The 19,984-nt window shown below is 43.6% G+C and overlaps 1 protein-coding gene across 1 annotated transcript in view; it reads left to right on the forward strand.

The window, feature by feature from the left end:
• Positions 1-19,984, forward strand: part of ccdc87 (coiled-coil domain containing 87) — a 63,748-nt gene that overhangs the window by 4,569 nt on the left and 39,195 nt on the right. The window contains exons 2-4 of the mRNA XM_084701494.1: positions 900-1,101; positions 1,476-1,618; positions 18,073-18,323. Of these exons, the coding sequence (XP_084557620.1) occupies positions 900-1,101; positions 1,476-1,618; positions 18,073-18,323 (596 nt within the window). The remainder of the gene's footprint in view (positions 1-899; positions 1,102-1,475; positions 1,619-18,072; positions 18,324-19,984) is intronic.

Below are 19,984 nucleotides of genomic sequence, written 5' to 3' on the forward strand. Positions count from 1 at the left end.
GACCTTCAGCATACCAGCCCGACTCCCCTAACCGCTCAGCCACCTGACTCCCTATTTTTAATGGGCATGGTTGCATTTGCCACAATTCTGGCCACGTGGGTGGCCCCAAACATGCACCTTTTTTCATTTTGGTCCATGTGTTTCATATGGCCCATGTAGGGGATGAGATTTATATTATGACACCCTTTTTAAATAGAAGAGGAATATGCTTAATGCTGATTCGTTGGTCCTTCAGTGCATGCATATGTAATTACACAATTTAAACAACAAAAAATGAATATCAATTTGCCAAAGTTTAGCTGCTTACATGTTGTTTTCAGCAGCATGTAGTCGTGAATAGGATAGGACTTTAGTGATTTTGGCGAAAAAAGTTCCACGCATTGCATTTATGGGGAAAACCAAACTTGAAGTGAATTTATATGCCTTGATTTTCTGTTTTCCTTTTCACCTTTTGGTTTTGAAACAGAAAAACCGCTACAGAACTAGTGATTTCTGTTGTTCTTTTTCCCTGTTTTTCCGTTCTGGTTTTTAAACAGAAAAAACTAAAACAAGTTTGTTTTTTGGTTTTTGCGATTTGGTTTTGAAACAGAAAAATGAAAGAACGAAGGGTACACGGATTGCAAGTCAGCAATGTGTCTGATTTCCCCTTTTCCCCCGTATTTTGCATGGATGATGGCAGATTGATGAATGGTGTAGGACAACCTTAATCTTCCCCTCAATGAAACCTCGTAACCAAAATTAACCACCCATCCACCAGTTGCAGTTGCGCAATTATAGTTTCGCACATTGCAACTTATCAGGTGTTACGTACTATTTCGTTAGTTTTATACATGTATATATAAACTTGCATTGAATCATTTATTAGGGTAAAGTCTAGATTTCCATTTCCAATGTGACAGGACCAGAGTGGCACGATGAGAGTGGTAGGCAGGCTATCTGAAGGGGCCGATGGCCATCGGTCGGTTTCACAATGCCAGGACCAACCCCTTTCCATGAACCAAATGGTAGCGTGCAACCAGGAGGTCCATCAGAAGTACTGCAATATCCTGTGTCCACTGTCCCTTTTGTTTCATTCCAGCCTGGATGCAGAGGACAATCCAGGTGTGTTTTACAGTACAGATTGTGATGGGTAGGGGTGTGTATACATGTGGGGGGTGGGAGTAGTGAAAAAACCCACATGGACAATCACTGCCCCAGATGGCATTGAGTCGACAGTAGCTTGGCAGCTACATTTCTACATTGGCAGCTATTCCCCAGTTGTTTAGGCCAGGCTACAATATTACCCAACCTAATGACTCACAATGAACTGTCCCATCTCTGTCCCACAACTATGTAACACACACCACCAACAAAACTCAGTAGCAATGGTAATGGTTTGATGCAGGTTTACTATCACAGACCCTGCATTACTTACTGTCAACTCTGTAAATATTCTCAAATTGAAGGGTGTCTTACAGTAGATTACATTTTCCCAGACATGTTTCAGGAAGAATGGTCTGAATCGTCGATGTCCGAGGCCACCCCCACCTCCCTGGCAGGCCTGAGTGAGCAGCTCCTGCACAGGATCAAGGAGCAGTCTGCGCTCCTTTCAACCACTGTGGAGGATCAGCAAGCCCTGGTCAGTCAATACTTTAGAACACATACAGTAGTACACACACACACATCCACAAACACTTAAATTAGGGCTGGGCGATAAATCGTTTAAAAAAAATTGAAGTAATAACTTCCCTCAATAAAGATATCGTAACATTAATTCATTTTCAATATCGATAATGTCGATAGAGAATAATTAGGAACAGCAGTCCATTTAATTTCTGTGATGCAGCAGGAAGTTGCAGAGAAATGGTAGCATACGCTCACTAAATTATACTGAGCACCTCGAGTGTAGTATGTTAACCGCGGAAAATTAGTATTGCCAAAAACAGTGGCAGTGATAGCCATGGCGAGGGAGCAACTTCAAATGAAGAAATTAATAAGGGTTCAGTTATTTTGAAGTGGTTTGGCTTTTTGAAATCCGACAAAGAGCGGAGCATGTTCGGTGCAAATTGTGTAGTAAACAAACAGTTGGCTACCGTTTCTGGTAATACGACAAACTGCAAATGTGGACTACTCGACAGGTCTAAAAACACCTTTGAAAGCAGAGATTTGTTAAAACGTGTTAAACGAGACCGTCCATATTTGGTTTCTTACATACTACATACTACAACAATACGTGGGAAAATCCCAAATCAAACACAACGAATCAGTAGCAGACGGCATGTTGTCAACATATCCAAGGCAACCGCTTCTGGAGAGGTCCTCAAACGGTTTTGCCGACTTCTTAGAATGTCTCTGAACCAATAAGAACAGCATATTGGTCCAATTATAATACTCGTATACATAGACATATGTATATATATGTCTATGTATACATACCTTTTTTGATGAACATTCTAAAATTTTCATTCGTCAAGTTTGGCCCTTGAAAGCTTCCGGTTTCAGACGCGCGATATGATTGTTTTGATGGAAGTCAGCTAGGTTAGAAGCATAAGTGAGTTTTTTTGTTGCTGTGTTTGGCTGTTCGTCGAGATTGGGGAAGAACAAGTTGTCAACACGTTTAAATTTCCTATAAAAACGGGACAACGAGATGACTGGGTTGCTGCTGTAAAGAATAGCTTGTTGGTTTTTCAACGTTGCTTCAATATTAAACAAGGGTGGAAAAGGATGATGGGTCAACATCAGATCTGATGTTGGTTCAATGAAATTAGCGTTGAAAGCGGAATGTTGATTCAGTTTCAATAAAGTTTGCTATCTGGGTTAGTGCTTTAAAAAGGTGGTTTGGGGTGCCATGACTTGTCATGAGGGAATTTCCAATCATGTGTGGCTGCTTACCCAGTCCTGTACGATACATAGCTGTATTTGTACAGAGATGTTAATAAAAAAAATTAAAAAACGAAGCATGGCGCAAGGTTGCCGAAGTTGTTGGTGCTTGTACTTTCTAATTCAGTTTAGTGACATTACGTAACTTTGTTCTGTAGTAGCTAGCTAGCTAGCTAGCCCGGCTGGAACTCCCTATCGTATTAACAGATTAGCAGAGACTGAGTAATATAATAAAACGTTTTTTACACATGTCAACGTGTATGTCTATTAAACAGTTTTGTATTTTGTATACAAGTTGTATTTTGATCGATGTTGCGAGTATGTAAACCCAAGTCTGCACACTTGGCCATTACAACTACAACAGTGACTTTAGAGAACTATATTCTACATGAATCTATTTCAAACGCCCCCGAGCGTGGTGAACTGTTGGAAGGCGAGCGATAGCATGCGATTCACGTCGCTGCAGTGTGAACGCACTGTAACAGTGCACTGCAGCGACGCAATGCGAGCGACAACATGTTTCCCATTCATTTTCAATGGAGCCAGGCAAATCGCTTGTGTGGTGCATTGTGGGTAGCGACGCAACGCGACAGAGTTGAGATTTTCTCAACTTTACAAATGAGGAGCGCTTTTCGCTAGCGATGGCCAATCGGAGTGTTTGCTTGTTTCTCGTAATGTAGCAACCACGGTGAACATTTCTAGCCTTCTAGGTTTCAAGATGGAGGCGAAACTGATTGTTTGTGTGGCTGGGTACCCAGTACTGTATGACACGTCTCTGTATACATACAGAGATGTTAATATAAAAAATGATGCATGGCGCAAGGTTGCCGAAATTGTCGGTGCTCCTGATGGGTATTTTGTACTTTTAAACTCAGTCTATTCACATTACGTAACTTCGTTCTGTGGTAACTAGAGCTAGATAATTAGCCAGGCTGGGACTCCCTAGTTGTATCGACAGATTAGCAGACACTTTGAGTAATATAATAAAACGTGTTTACACATGTCAACGTGTATTCTTGTAGTCTATTAAACAGTTTTTCTAGCTGAGGATTGCAAAAAAAAAAAGGAAACATTTAAGAGACAGCTACAAGAGGGAAAGGAACAAGGAGAAAGAGTTGGGCAGGAGTGGAGCAGGCCTGACTAGTCACAAACCCTGGAAGTATGCTGCTGTGATGGGGATCCTGGCTCCATTTATGGAGTACAGGGACTCCAGCAGCAACTTCTAGAGGCCTGCCACCACATCCTCAGTCAGCCAGGTCAGTGAGGATGAAATAGGGCAGACAGCCACACAGCCAGACAGTAAGCCAGGCGAGCAAGGAACCCCTGCCAGTGAGGCCAGAGCAGCAGCAACCACCAGCCAGCCCCCAGCATCCTCTGGCCGAAAGAGGGTGCGCAAAGAGAGGCTGTCGGCATTTGAGGAGAGGATGCTTAGTGCTTTGGAGATGGCACAGACACCTGCCACAGCTCCTCTTCCACCACCTGAAGCAGAGGATGAGGATGAGGATGAGCTGTTTTTTAAAAGCCTTTTCCCTGCCCTGAAAAGACTGCCACCAGCTAAGTGGTCAGAATTGAAATTTAATATTCACCGCTTGTTTTTTGAGGCAGAGATGCAGGCCACACAGTGATGTGTAATAAAACAAAAATTGTCACTGACAAAACTTTGTGTTCCTTTTATTGAATTGGGCTGTTAGGTATTAAGATACTATTATTTACAATAAATGGTTGGTAGTGAATTAATAATAATAAGAAAAACAACACCACAGAATGATTTAAGCTCATATTTTATGGAAAGAACATTCTGGAACAGCTTTTGCTGATTAATGTGGGTGGTTCTTAAAAGAGCCTTTGTTTCTTGATGACATGGGCTACACAACTGATTGCTGCCAGGGCACTGCACCTTCTGCATTGAAATATGCAGTGAATGCGTCCCTCATGTGAATTGCTGCACGTGCAGCGTTGTTGCTGCCCAGTTGTGGAGCCTCCTAGAGACCTGCTGACCCTGAGACCTGACTGGTCAGGACAGGCTTCTGCAGATCCAGTGGCCCCTCTCCTGGACCTCCGGATGAAGTTGTGGAGGATGCAGGTGGCCTTCACACACGCCTCCGCTTTTGCAGGGTTGACACCAATGACACGCCGATACATTCTCCACTGGCTGGAGAGAATACCAAACGCACACTCGACTGTCAACCTGGCACGGCTGAGGCGGTAGTTGAACATCCTCTTCTCCCTGACGAGGTTTGTCCCAGGGAAGGGGCGCATGAGGTTGCTCCGCAGAGGAAAGGCCTCATCACCCACAAAGACGTGTGGCAGTGGTCCACGTGGCTCTGCTCCAGGGATGATGCAGTTTTCTGGGAGGTCCAGGGTTCCATCTTTCAGGGCCTCACCAAACGCAGAGTTCCCCAGGGTCCCACCGTCACTGTTCTGTCCATAGCCACCGACATCGATGACCCGGAACATGCAGTCGGCGTCTACAACCGCAAGGAGGACGATGGAGAATGTCCCCTTGTAATTGTGGTACAGTGACCCTGAGCTGTGAGGGGCCTGGATGACTACATGCTTGCCATCAATGGAGCCCAGGCAGTTTGGGAAGTTCCACCTCTGAAGGAAACCTGCAGCAATGTCCCTCCAGTCCTGCTTGGTCGGCACAGGCATGTACTCCTCCACCAGGCAGTCCCAAATGGCCTGAGACACAGCCCCAACAACACCTGCCACAGTGCTTGCGCCCACACGATAGCTGAAGCTGACCGTGATGAACGAATCCCCCATGGCAAGGTATCTACAAAGAAATACCATACATACAATTTAATGCATAGAAAATAACTACACAATATTTTAATATGACAACACTGAAACATTAACCGTTTACTATAAAGGCTATTAAAGCTTACCGTAGACAAATAGCGAGGCATTCAGCTGGGCTGATCGCCTCGCGGAAAGAGGTGTTTAGCCTCTTTATCCGGGGTCCCACTCTGGTCAGCAGGACATTGAACTCGGCCCGGTTTAGCCTGAAGTACCGCTGGAACAAGTCGTCGTCCAGTCCCAGCTACTGAACCAGCCGGTGATAAGCTCCGTTGGTTACCCGCAAACGGCGAATGGGATGAACCCAGAAGCGTCAGCGGGGTCTTCTCCGGCAGTAGAGCAGGGCAATGAGAGCAATCCTCTTGACGTTATTCATGATGAATGATGGAGAGCACCTGTATTTATACCAATGTATTCCCTCCAAAAATATATAAAGAGAGGGAGGGAATTTAATTCGTTTGTTCTGAATACAGGGTGTGGTTATTTATCAAAATCCAGCTAGGCCTATGCATACAATTATTTACAATGTTACTGGAAACATTGTTTAAGTCCTAGCTAGCTTGCAGAATTTGTACTTATTACAATGGCCTACATTAATAATACAAATTAGAGTAAACACTATATATACAACATTATACAACATGGAACATAGACAACTCTGTATTCCAGCCGGCACAATACCGGTTACATAGTGCGGGTGGCATTTAATCACTCGGCCTAAAACAAAGTGCGGAAAAAATAACATATTTTGTGCAGTAGATAAGATCATGTCAGATCTAGAAAGCATATCGGATTTGTGCCTAATGTTTGTAAAAGTTGTATTTTGTCTGCACACTTTGCCATGACATTATACAAACTACAGCATTGACTTTAGAGAACTACAACTTTGCATTATTCTGTCGACACGCCCCCGAGCATGGTGCACTGTGGGAAGGCGAGCGATGGCAAGGGATTCGCGTCGCTGCAGTGTGAACGCACCGTTAGTATGCAGTCATCACAGCTGGTCTTGGTCTTTTATAGGGAGGACACATTTTCTGCTCTCAATGTAATCACAACGGAGCGTTTCAAGCGTCAACAAATGCAAAATTGAACGTATTGCTCATTTAACATTGTGATAAAAAACACAATTGTGAGATTGTACAATACCATGTACGCTGATATTATTAGTACATTTACTTTCTAAAACAGTAATCAATTTTCGTTTGATGACTGAGTCGTTAGCGTAATTAGCCTCTGTTGAACGACATATACGATAGCGGCCTGTGATACATCAGTGTTCAATCGTTAAAATAATAAACATGCCTCACAAATCGATGAACCTTTATTATGACATTATATTACCATTAAACAATTCATGGGTACAATTGTCCTTATATACCTGTAGTTTTAAACCAGTGTAGCTCACTGTAATGCTGTACGCGACACGGTTTAGAAAAACTTGGAATTCTACTGCTGTTTAAGAAGCCAAACGGCGACAGTAAAATCTCGGCACTCCCCTTACAAAAATCAAAATTCCCAGATTAGTTTTTCAATTGGTGAATCAACCTGTCACTCAAGTTAAAGCCAATCCCTTTGTGAATACCATCCCGTATGTGGCACAGAAGTTTTCCCATTTTAAGAGGTCTGTAATTGGCTGAGAGTACTTTGAGCCATTGCCTACTAACCTGAACTTCAATGCCACAGCCTCAATTTGATGTCATTGTGTTCATGAAGGTCTCCTCTACAGGACTGTGAAAACCATGAACATTTCCCAGCTGGGGGATTTTTTATAATCGAGCTTATGTCCTAGGAGTGCCCATGTTTTAGAGCTACATTTTGAGTGCAAACAAACTCATTCCCAGTGCAAACAAACTCAAACCCATCGCTCTATCCAGCTAGTTAGCTTGCCACGAGCATTCCTCCCCCTGCTTCACCAACAAAATATGGATAGATGTGCCTTGTTTTCGTTCATTTAACCCTTGTGCTGCCTTCGGGTCACATGACCAAAAGGTTCATAACGAACCATCGTTGTGTTTACCCAATTTTACCCAATACAAAGGCAAATACAAATAATTTTCTTTTAACCTTCGCAATGTGGGGGGTCTGAGACAGCCCAACGGTTAAAAGAAAATGCTTCACTTTGTTTTTGTATGCGGTAAAATTGTCGCAAACGAAGGTGGGTCACAATGACTGATGGGTCAGAATGACCCGAGGAGAACACAAGGGTTAATCGGATCGACCTCAAAATACGTTAACATATAGTGGAAACGTACATCTACGAATGTGTGGTCTCAAATATACATCAAGATAAACATTTTTTAATTCCAACGCATTCAAACAGTCCCCTCAGTAAAGGTTGGCTAGTAAGTTACAGCAGCAACCTGGCCTTGTGACAGGTGTGGGGAGGGGTGCAAAGGGCAAACTTAATAGTGGTATCTTGCTTCGAGTACAACATTTAAATTAAAGAAGCCAATGACAAAAGGCTCTCACAAACAAGCTAGAAGTTGGTAGTAGCTTACTTGTGCCTTCCGATCAGAATCTAGTATTGATTGCTGTTACCAAGACTTGTCCTTCTTAAAAAGCATCAAACTCCAGTCTGCTGTTTTTATACCTTGGTTCTATGAGAAGCCTTTAAAAAACATGTAAGTCACATTCACTGTTGACCATTCTCCTTAGAAGTTGAGGCAAACTGACCATCCACATCCTCAAACACCAAAGTGGCATACATGGGCTCATAACTGCTCATCGGTAAATGTAACTGTGTTTCCTCTGTGTATATGTAAAAACCACTGTGATTTCCCACACTGACAATAAGACTTACGTTCGTCTAACATAAGTCTTACAATAACTGATCAGTGCATCAAGCACAGGGTCTTTCCTGCATAGAGAACAATTTGGCACGCGCCAAAGCTGTTTTCCCGAGCGCTAATGACAAATCCCGAGCGCCAAAGGCAAAAAAAAGCAAATAAGTGTAATGACGATAGGTGGTGGACTCAAAAGCACGACTCACAATATTCACAAAAAGGTTTCTTTACTGGATACAGAAAGCAGAGACTGACATGAGGTACAAAGACAAACTAGCAAAGAGAGAGATTAAAACACAGGGGCTAAATACACTGGGGCTAGATTGAAAACAGGTGCTGTAAATCAGGGCTGAGGAGGTCAATCACAGGCAGGGTAGGAGACACTGAAATGAGAGGAGATGAGAGTACACATAAAAAACCAAGACATGACTTAGGGAGTAGGGCGGGATGTGACAGTACCCCTCCCCTTAGGCTGGTCATGGTGGCGGCGGTGGAAGTCATCAATAAGAGTAGGATCTATGATGAAACTGGTGGGAACCCATCGCCTCTCCTCAGGACCATACCCCACCCAGTCTACCAGGTACTGACCTCCACGACGAACAGCCAGAAGACGCCTCACAGAGTACACTGGGCCACCATCTACAAGCCGGGGAGGCGGCGGGGGTCTAGAAGCAGGAACCAAGGGGCCGACCTTAACTGGCTTTATCCGGAAGACGTGAAACGTGGGGTGAACCCTCATGGAGCTGGGTAGCCGGAGGCGCACAGTCACAGGATTGATGACTCTGGTGATGGGGAAAGGACCCACAAACCGGGGAGCCAACTTGCGAGAGTCGACCCTCAGGGGGAGATCTTGGGTTGACAACCACACACTTTGCCCGGGACGGTAGGCGGGGGCAGGGTTGCGATGTCGATCAGCCAGCCTCTTATACCGGCTGGAGTTTCTCAGAAGCACCCGGCGAGCATTGTTCCAGGTCCGTCGACATAAACGAACAATCGCTTGTGTAACCTGTCACGCTTGTGACAATTATTATTTAAACTCAATGTATACAAAAAAATGTTTGGACTAGTAAAGGTTCGTCTACTGAGCAGAATTTGAGAATTAATCACAGCACGCAGAGGTAGATTTTTTTTGAAAAAGGGTATTGACTTGTATTTCTTTTGAATAAAATAATAAATGGCATGTGTAGCAATATACAGAGTGATATCATACAAGTCAGACAGTAAAAACAAAATATATATATATATATACGATTCAAAATACCTTAAATTATTGCTTTGGGTGCACCCTATAACTATGACTAATTATAGGTCATAAACAAAAGAAACAGATCTCAGATCAATTATGCAAAAGCTCTTATACACAATAACACCGTTTCTAGGATCTGGGTTAGCTCGCCATCAAAGGTGTTGAATGTTCAAAAATGTTCAGCTCCAAGAATAAAAAACAACCAATCCAACGTCGTCCGATTTGTGCCTTCACCCAAGCACGTAATGGCAGCGCACACACATGCACACATACGATTCAAAGGAACAAACTATCACTGGTATCAACTCAGCTTTATCATAACATTAGAACATGAACTTCGGTTTCTTGTAATCGGCTGCTTTCTGCACACTGAGCGTGAGCAGAACTCTAAAATTAAAAGGGTTTGTCTAAATTAGTGCAGCGCTGATTGGTTGGGCTTTTGACTGACAACCAATTATGCCACTAAAATAAGGGATTTGTGTTTGCATCATCCTTCGGTTTTTCTTGCAGATTACATTATTATTATTATTACACATACATTTTGTTTCTAGTGACCCAAATTCACATGGGTTACACTTGTGCAGAGGGAACAGCCACCTCAGGCTCCAGGTCAGGGAACAGGGGTGGCTGATAGCCATAGGCGCACTGAAAGGGGGAGAGACCAGAAGCAAAACTAGGCAGTGTGTTGTGGGCATACTCCACCCAGATGAGGTGCTTGCTCCATGTAGTAGGGTTTCGGGAGACGAGACAGAGCAGCCCCGTTTCCAGCTCCTGGTTGAGCCGCTCAGTCTGGCCATTGGAAACCACATCCCTGGGAAACCTGTGCAATCGGAACACATGAGACAAAACTGCCTCTGCTGTTCCCTTGGCATAGGGCAGCTTGGGCAGAGGGATGAAGTGCACCATCTTTGAAAATCTGTCCACTACTGTAAGAACAGTGGTGTTACCCTCCGAGGGTGGTAGACCTGTGACAAAGTCGAGGGAAATCTCCGACCAGGGATGATGGGGCACCGGAAGTGGTTTCAGAAGGCCAGATGGCGGAAACCGGGAGGTCTTGTTCTGGGCGCACACGGGACAGGCTGCAACATACTCCCCAATGTCCTTCTCCATAGCCGGCCACTAGAAACGTTGCCTGACCACAAAGAGTCCGCCGAACTCCGGGGTGACATGAGACGGGAGGTATGAGCCCAATGTATCACCTGAGAACGGAGAGGGGCAGAGACAAACACCCTGTTCGGGGGACAGCCGTCTGGAGTGAGATTGCCTGCATTACCTTGCCTGACTCTCTCCTCTATGCCCCACGTGACTGCTCCTACTACACAAGAGGGGGCCAGAATGTTAGTGGGGGGGCCAGGATCAGAGCAGGGATCAAACAGGCGAGACAGAGCATCTGGTTTAACATTCTTTGAGCCAGGACGGTAAGAATGAGAAAAATCAAACCGATTGATAAACAGTGCCCATCTGGCCTGTCGAGAATTGAGGCGCTTGGCTGTTCGGATGTATGCCAAGTTCTTGTGGTCCGTCCAAACGAGAAAAGGGTGCTCTGCCTCCAGCCAATGGCACCACTCCTCTAGAGCAACCTTGACAGCCAGCAGCTCTCTGTTCCCCACGTCAGTTCTTCTCAGCAGAAGAGAGCTTCCGGGAGAGAAAAGCGCAGGGATGGAGCTTGTGATCCTCCGCCCGTAGGGAGACGACAGCTCCAACACCCACCTCCGAGGTGTCAACCTCCACAACAAACTGCCGATGGGGATCGGGCATGGTCAGGATAGGTGCAGACGTGAAGTGCTCCTTGAGCCTACAAAAAGAGTCCTCCGCTTGAGGAGACCACAGGAACTTCACACGAGGAGACGTCAGTGCATGCAATGGTGCTGCAATGGTACTGAAATTGCGGATAAACCGTCAAAAAATTGGCAAACCCCAGAAAACGCTGGACCTGTTTACAATCCGTGGGCTTGGGCCCTTCAGCCACTGCACTGACCTTGGAGGGATCCATGTGGACACTGTCCTCAGAAACAACATAGCCCAGGAACGTGACCGTAGGAGCATGAAATTCACACTTCTTTGCCTTCACAAAGAGATTGTTGTGGACAAGACGCTGTAGGACCAGACGGATGTGCTGAGTGTGTACCTCTGTGTTGGAAAAGAAGATGAGGACATCATCATAGTAAACAAAAACAAAGCGGTCAAGGAAGTCTCTCAGAACATCGTACACCAGGGCCTGGAACACAGCAGGAGCGTTGGTGAGACCGAAAGGCATCACAAGATATTCGTAGTGCCCATTGGGAGTGTTAAACGCCGTCTTCCACTCGTCTCCCTCTCTCATCCTCACCAGATGGTAGGCATTGCGCAAGTTTGGTAAAGATCTTAGAACCTTGCAGTAAATCCAATGCAGAAGAAAGGAGTGGGAGGGGGTACCTGTCTTGTCCTTCTTCCCCACGAAAAAGAAGCCGGCCCCAGCAGGAGGGGAAGAGGGGCGAATGATCCCAGCCGCCAATGAGGACTCAATGTACTCCTTCATGGTCGCAGTCTCAGGAGCAGACAGGGAGTAGAGGCGTCCCCTGGGCAGCAAGTCAATACAACAGGAGAAAGGAGAAAGGTTCGGGGTTAGCCATGTGCGTCAACGGGGTTTGCGTTGCAGTGACTCCAACTGGAGCAGGGACTGGAGAAACCCTCTCCGGCTCTGGGTTAGTCGGCTCACAAACAGGTGGGTCGAGCCGCTGCAGCAAACGCTCAAGGCGGTCAGAGAGGTGACCCTGCTGATGGAGGCCTGGAAGTTCTCATGGCGTGAAGACATCTCCCTTACGCCGGTGCAGAACGAGCTGAGCTGCTCCTCCTGCTGATTTATCCGTTTCGCTTGGACTTGAAGCGCAGCACGCACAGGGTCGGAGTCGGCTGAGTCCATAACTTGGCTAGTTTGTACTGTCGATAGGTGGTGGACTCAAAAGCATGACTCAGAATATTCACAAAAAGGTTTCAATGGATACAGAAGGCAGAGACTGACATGAGGTACAAAGACAAACTAGCAAAGAGAGATTGAAACACAGGGGCTAAATACACTGGGGCTAGATTGAAAACAGGTGCTGTAAATCAGGGCTGAGGAGGTCAATCACAGGCAGGGTAGGAGACACTGAAATGAGAGGAGATGAGTGCAATGCATGTCCGCGAATATGTTCTCAATAGTATGTTTCAAGTAAGCTACAGCCAAATCCTCGTTCTGTTTTGATCATTAGTAATCGAGTTGATAAGCGTGTCTTCTTGTCTGATCAATACGCAACTGTGAGGTGCGCGAATGGACAGAGTGGCCACTCAACTGTCGTTCCGCTGTGAGGGCCAGCCCGACGTGCACGAATACACCTGTACAAATGCAAATGAAATTTCCACTCAAAATCCTGGCAAAAGTTTGATTTACGATTTCAACAGCCTCCATTGGTGTTCTTAACCTGGAATGATAATATATAGTGCAGTGTTTCCTCTATGGCAAAATTTCTGCCGCCACAGTATCAGAATTAGAGCTGTACAAAATATTAGGCCGTCTATCAGCAGTGATTGTTAGAGTGCATGTTGGAGAATTGCACGGACACGCGCTTCACACCGCAGTTGAGATTGCGTGTGTGCGTCCTTGAGAACTGTATGTCGTATAACTTATGTTGTAAGTTCATTTAAGTCTGTTATTGTATAAGTCTATAGTTCTTGCAAATTTAAATCAAGTTAAATAGTGATTATTGTTGTTTGTATTCTTCCCCTGCTAGCTAAATTGCACATGTCTGTTGATTCGATAGCGATTGCTGCTCTTGCTCAGGTTTGTATTTTAGGTGCATTATTATGCTGAAGTAGTTTTAATTAATGAAAAGTGGGTTTATTGTTAATATTTGCTTCAAAATGCTTAGCCTATCAAGATCAAATGAAGCAAGCAGTGTACATGCTTCAGAGTGGCCCACCTTAATCAATAGGCTAGGCTACTGACCTTTTACAATAAGTTGTTATGTCAATTATTAATTGGCAGGATTTATGCCATTTAGAACATACTTTATGAGTGTATAGTGTCTTTAAGTAGCCTAACTTTTTTGCTTTAGGGGAAATAGGACGAACATGTGTGTGTGGGGGGGGATTTAAAACACCTGGGAATAAATACATTGATTAGAAAAAATAAGAAAAAAAGAATATATATATACATATATATATATTTTTTTTTTGAGAACCTAAAACCCATTTTTACCCAGGAAAAACCCTGCAAGCATCTTACTGACAGTGTGGGAAATGTATACAGTACCATTTACATGTAGACATGGTGAAATGTATTGTGCTATATGTAACGGAGTTAGAACCATGAAACTCGCTCCTCAGGTATGTAACAGGCCACCCGCGTCAATGAAGAGCTAGCTTTTCTTTGGCGTAGTTGGTAGTGGTCACGCTTGGCAAATCGGAGGTTGTGCGTTCGAGCCCAGTGAGTAGCAAACCAGCCTTGTTGTGACGGCGCATGGCTATAGCTGTTACATACCCGTCACATATAACTTGTATAGTAGGCCCACATAATCATGTAATTAGTATGTGGATACAAGAAAGTATGTATGTGGTACGTAATAAGATGGCTTAACAAAATAAGTCAAGTTGTGACCATCCTTGTCTTCTGGCTCATAGAAACGAAAAGAAGACTGGACAGTTTCATGGTTTGCAGATGAGCAGTACTAACACTACAAATGTTGTTCAGATGTATGAGGATGTAGTTGATGGGTTTGCCTCGAAGATGTACAACTCAACAGTGACAGTCACTAGTTTTCTTTTTAAAAGGCTTCTCAGAACAATGGCAACAAAAATGGAGACTGGAGGGTTGGATGCTTTTCAAGCAGGAATAGTCTTGGTATTGCCATTAGAATAGACACTGACTGGAAAACACAAATATGCTACTATAACTAGAGCTTGTTTGTGGGAGCAGAGATCATTTTGTCATTCTCCTTTTTTAATTCAACCTAATCAACACAATGAAGTAGGCTTGTTTTGTCCTTGGCTAATGCATGGACCAGGGACGTCGTTAGATCCTTTTTACTGGGGCACAGTGCACCGTCACTTCAGGAGACGTGTGTACAGGATCGTGAAAGCGACATTATCAGCGGTGGAGCCTACATGTGAAAATGTGTTATGCCAAAGCAGTATCCCAATTAAAGCAGTTAAACCAAAAACTCAAACCGATGCCCGCAGAATTCCATGTCAGTGCGCTCTTCTGAGCTTACCAAATAGCCACTGCAGCACGCACACAGAAGTTCAGGTGTCGGATCTGGCACACAAGTCAGAATTGAGGTAGGCTAAGAAAACATTACAAAACTAAATAAAGTTTCTAAATGATAGGCCTACCGATCATCTTATTTTGACTAAACCAGAAAAACAATATTACATGAAGCTCAAAAGTATTTGCGCTCAAAGGAATGCGAAAAAAATTTATGCGCTCGCATTTACTATTGATGTTCCTGCTAAAGCTGATATCAAACTTGTGTATCTTACTGTAAGTCGCTCTGGAGCGTCTGCTAAATGACTAAATGTATCTGAACTGTTGTACAGTGGGTTAAGCAAGGGGAGTTTTTATAGCCTGGTAGTGCATTGTGCACAGCAAGCTTGGAAGAAAAAGAGGGATATGAATAAGGGCCTGTGCCCCAGTAGAGGTGTATGTCTAACAACGCCCCTGGCATGGACATTGTCAATAAGATGCTTGCATTTGCCTTACTGTACTGATCCAACTCCATATACTGCATGTCTGGCAGAATAATGTCTCAAAACCCAAATCTCAATCAACCTCCTCCCTTGATGTATCATACTCTCTCATCATGTCTGCTTCATCAAATCTTTCTCAAAAGATTGCTACCAGTGCTGTAAGACTGTTGTAGATGTTGACAACACCTGTCTTGTGTCTTAGAAGAGGTAACTTACACCTTAGAAATGTGTACTGTATAGGTACCATCACTATTCACTACAGTGACACTGGTGTCTGTCGAGTGTGTGATTTAAAGTGTAAATGAGACCTGTTTCCTAAGCAAAATAATATACAGATGTACTGTGTCACTATTTAAGCAAATCCAACAAAAAACTCAAACATAGAATTCCAAGACGTCTGTAATTAGCCAAGTGGTCTTTACACCCTTGGCTACTAACCTGAACTTCAATGCCACATTCTTAACTTGATGTCAATCTGTTCAGGAAAATGTCCTCTACAGGACTGTAAAACTGCTAACATTTCCCAATTGGAACTTCTGAGATATTTGAGTTTATGCCCGATGAGTGCCTGCACCCATTTACTGCAATGAAAAGCTTAATGGAACTCCGACTCTGAATTTGAGCTTCAGGGACGCATGACAAAAAATGACAACATTTGGTGTGTTGGACGTTTTAGAATAGTTTATGTGATGTGTTCCCATCGTATTTATGACTACATATTTTACAAACAAGAGTTTTTTTTATGTAACTGTATACATATCTTAGCTTGTGTTCTGCTCCTCTCTCTTACCAACCGTCTCTGGAGGAGGGGATCCCTCTCTGAATTGCTCCTCCCAAGGTTTCTTTCATTTTTTCTCCCGTTGGGAGTTTTTCCTTGTCTTCCTTTAGGGTTTAGGTTGGTTGAGGGGCAGTTCTATGGGCGTATGTGAAGCCCTCTGTGACATGCTTGCGTGTAAAAAGGGCTATACAAATTGATTTGGTTTGATATCTCACTCGTAACGGCTAATCAGCTAACAAGTTAAAGTAGGCTACATCCAAAGTCACTGTCGTAAAACTAACCACTTTCACAAACTGCTGATTAACGGAAGTAGCTTTGAGGACAAATTAAAAACCTTTAAAAACGTCTAAATTGAGCAAATATTGTTGATATTATTGTGCACACGTATTTCAGTATAGTTAATATGTAATTTAATTCCATAATTTCCCCAGCAATAACTATTAAAACGTATTTCAGGAAAAACGCTCAAACGGGTTTGTCCTCCCTACTTTTTAAGCCGTAAATCTTAATATGTACGTTTGTTAAATCCCATAAAAAAAATAGTTGTAGGCATCAGACTTTTATAGGCTCAAATAACCTCTTTACAGAGTGTAAACGCACTCTACCAAATAACCTACTATTTGGTAGGCTAATATAGCTACTATTTGAAATTGTGGTAGACATCGAAATAGATTAGCTAGCTCTACCTTAAGTAGGCTATCAATTTCAGATCAGCCTAAAAGAAATTATAGCCTAAAATAAATGTTCTGATCCAATGGGTCAGTTAGGGCAGTGGTTTTCAAACTTTTTTTTCGGCGACCCACATTTTCAAAATGACAAACCATCGCGACCCAAATTATATGAAAAGGGGTGTTTGCAAATGTAGTTTCCCTACCGTTATTATTTATTTGTTAAAGTAAAGTAACATAATAATTAGTTCTAAAGTATCTACGACACCACAGCTGCCTTGCTAATGCATGCACAGTCTGTGTTTGATGTGATGCTTGTTCGGAAAGAAAGATATGTACTTCCACATTTAACGCGAGCACGCTGTGCGCGCGAGCCAAAATCTTGGGCCTTTATTTGAGCGCAAAATAGTTTTTGAGCTTTATGTTAAATAAACACAGCCGTTTTTTCATTGGTAAAACCTTGTCTAGTGAAGGTGATGTCTTTTTGCCTCAATTTTTCAGCCCCACCCTTACGTTTCTTAGCCTGGTTTTCCATTGTTATTCTTCTCCCGGTTCTCCCGATGGCCAGTCCGCTACTGCAGGGCTGTGCCGCGGTGGTGGATTTTCAAGTCATATCATTTTAAATTCTCGTGCTGTCAGGGGGTGCTGCAGCACCCTCAGCACCCCGAGTTCCCGCGGCCATGTATATGTAACCTATTTATTTGTTTGAAGCTCATGATCCGATGTTTCTGGTTGGACTTGGACCTCTGTTGACTTGTCTGGCTCTGGCACATGCGTTCTTTTAGTACCTTTTCTGAAACCAGGCTAACATAACGACTTAACTCCGAAAATCGACATACTTTATACTTTTTATACTCTGTTTTTATTCTGCGAATTACACGTGAGTGCGTTATCCTTCCAAACTTCTTCTTCTGCAGGTAGGCTACGTCCGATTACAGCACCTAGCACCAGCTTGTTGCGCAATCATCATCTCTCACACCATTCTGCCTAAACTGTAGTGTAGGGAAAAAGTTGAGGAAGAGACTTATTTTGCTACTACTATGGTTCTGTGGTCGTCTTAATTATCGTTATTGAATAATTACCCATATTGCCCAGTCCTAACTCAAATGATTACAATTATAATTTTCAATAACAATGTTTTATTATATTCGAAACAAATGCAAAATCGAGTATCTGACTAATGATCTACATACACAAACACACACACACACTTTAAAACTTTTTCCCACAACTAAGGTGGGAGTGATGACCTCTGAGCTGGGTCGGATCTGGTGTGAGGTGAATGGGTTCATGACTGACCTCACACTGACCCAGGAAGAGAACAAGCAGCTCTACAGCCTAACTTTAGGAGAAGTACTGCGCATCTGTGAGAAACTCTACCTCAACTATCTCCACCTGCTGCACACGCTTAGGAGGCGAGCTGTCTTTACCGACCAGGCTAATCGCAGTCGCCTGGAGGCCCAAATGGCCATGGACTGTACCAACATGTGAGTATCGAAGGAGGGTGGCTGTGGGGTTTGCAGAAAGAATGAGAGAGATACTGTCCAGGTCTGGGCCCAAATTTGTCAATTAGGGCTGTCCCCCACTCACTAGTCGATTTTCTGTTCGATATGCTCTTGGTCAACTAAGATTGTTATAGTCGAGCTGCCATATGGCAGTGTGAGATCTAATTCCCGCTTGTGTTATCATTGCTGAATTAACAAAATGTCTACAGAAATTGTAGATTATATTATTTAAGAAAAATAAAGCAACTCTAAAAATATCTAATTTAAAAGAAAAGGTGTTACTGTTTTCCCTTTCGTTAATCTGTGCTTTGTTTTGTTTTGGTATTTTGCACATGGCACGAGTGCAATTGGCTGCCGAACTACAAACTGTGCCATATCCTACTTTGTCGGTGTTATTAGTCAAATTGGCAAATAAATCTGTGGTATGGCAGCATTTCATTAAAGTACATTTACAAAGCCGGATGACTCGAAAAACGTTGAATGCAAACTCTGCCAACAACAGTTTATTTTTCATAGTCCAACTTCGAATAAGATGTAGCCTACCACGTAAGTGGGTCTAGCCCTACTTCGCTCATGCTAACGCGCTGGGTTGAAAAATGAATATGCCTATTCTAAGAATCACATCCAAATCGATTGACATTATCTTCTTCGGCCAAGACATTTACATTTATGCATTTAGCAGACGCTTTTATCCATAGCGACTTCCAAGAGAGAGCTTTACAAAAGAGCATAGGTCACTGATCATAACAACGAGGTAGTCCCAAACATTGCAAGCAGCCAAAACATGAAGCATACATTGTGAAAAACTAAACAACTGCCAAAGGTAAGACCCATAAGAGCATGCAGTTATACAAGTTACAAATTAAAACAACATGAACCCCAAAAAGTGCAAGACTGTACTTGTAGAAGAATAATCAACAGTAAAATATTTCTAGTACAACAGTTAACTTCATCATAATTAATCTACAAGAGCAACAAGTCTCTCAATAAGAGTCATTGTGATCCTGGAGGAAACTAACATCAGGTCCCGCCAAACATTCTTAAGTGCCATTGGGACATGGGAGCGTCTGGGTAGATTGTAGACCAGGCGGGCTGCTGCGTTCTGAATCCTCTGAAGAGGGTGGGTTGCACATGCTGGGAGACCAGCAAGCAAGGAGTTGCAGTAGTCCAACTTGGAGAGTACCAGTGCTTGGACTAGCAGCTGGGTGGAGTGCTCAGACAGGTATCTCCTGATCTTCTGGGTGTTGTAGAGGGTAAATCTACACGACTGGGAGACTGCAGCAATGTGGGCCGTGAGGGAGAGCTTGTCATCCATGGTAACCCCAAGGTTCCTGGCAGAGGATGAAGGGGTCACCGTCGCAGATCCCAGGGTGATTGACAGATCGTGGCAGATGGAGGGTTTAGCCGGGATGATGAGAAGTTCTATTTTGGCGAGGTTCAGCTGGAGATGGTGCTCGGTCATCCAGGCGGAGATGTCTGTGAGGCCTCAATCCTAGCTGAGACAACAAAATCTTTCTCTGTTGCACCGTTCCCCACTCAGCTTCTACGTACGTTCGCATGCTGCAAGTTTTCAGGCAGTGATAAGTGCGCTCTGATGATTTGCATGTTAAACAAACAATATTTTTAATTTGTAATACATTGTA

The sequence above is a fragment of the Hypomesus nipponensis genome, chromosome 7 (genome assembly GCF_054491055.1).
Source record: "Hypomesus nipponensis isolate SF chromosome 7, ASM5449105v1, whole genome shotgun sequence".
NCBI classification, from domain to species: Eukaryota; Metazoa; Chordata; class Actinopteri; order Osmeriformes; family Osmeridae; genus Hypomesus; species Hypomesus nipponensis.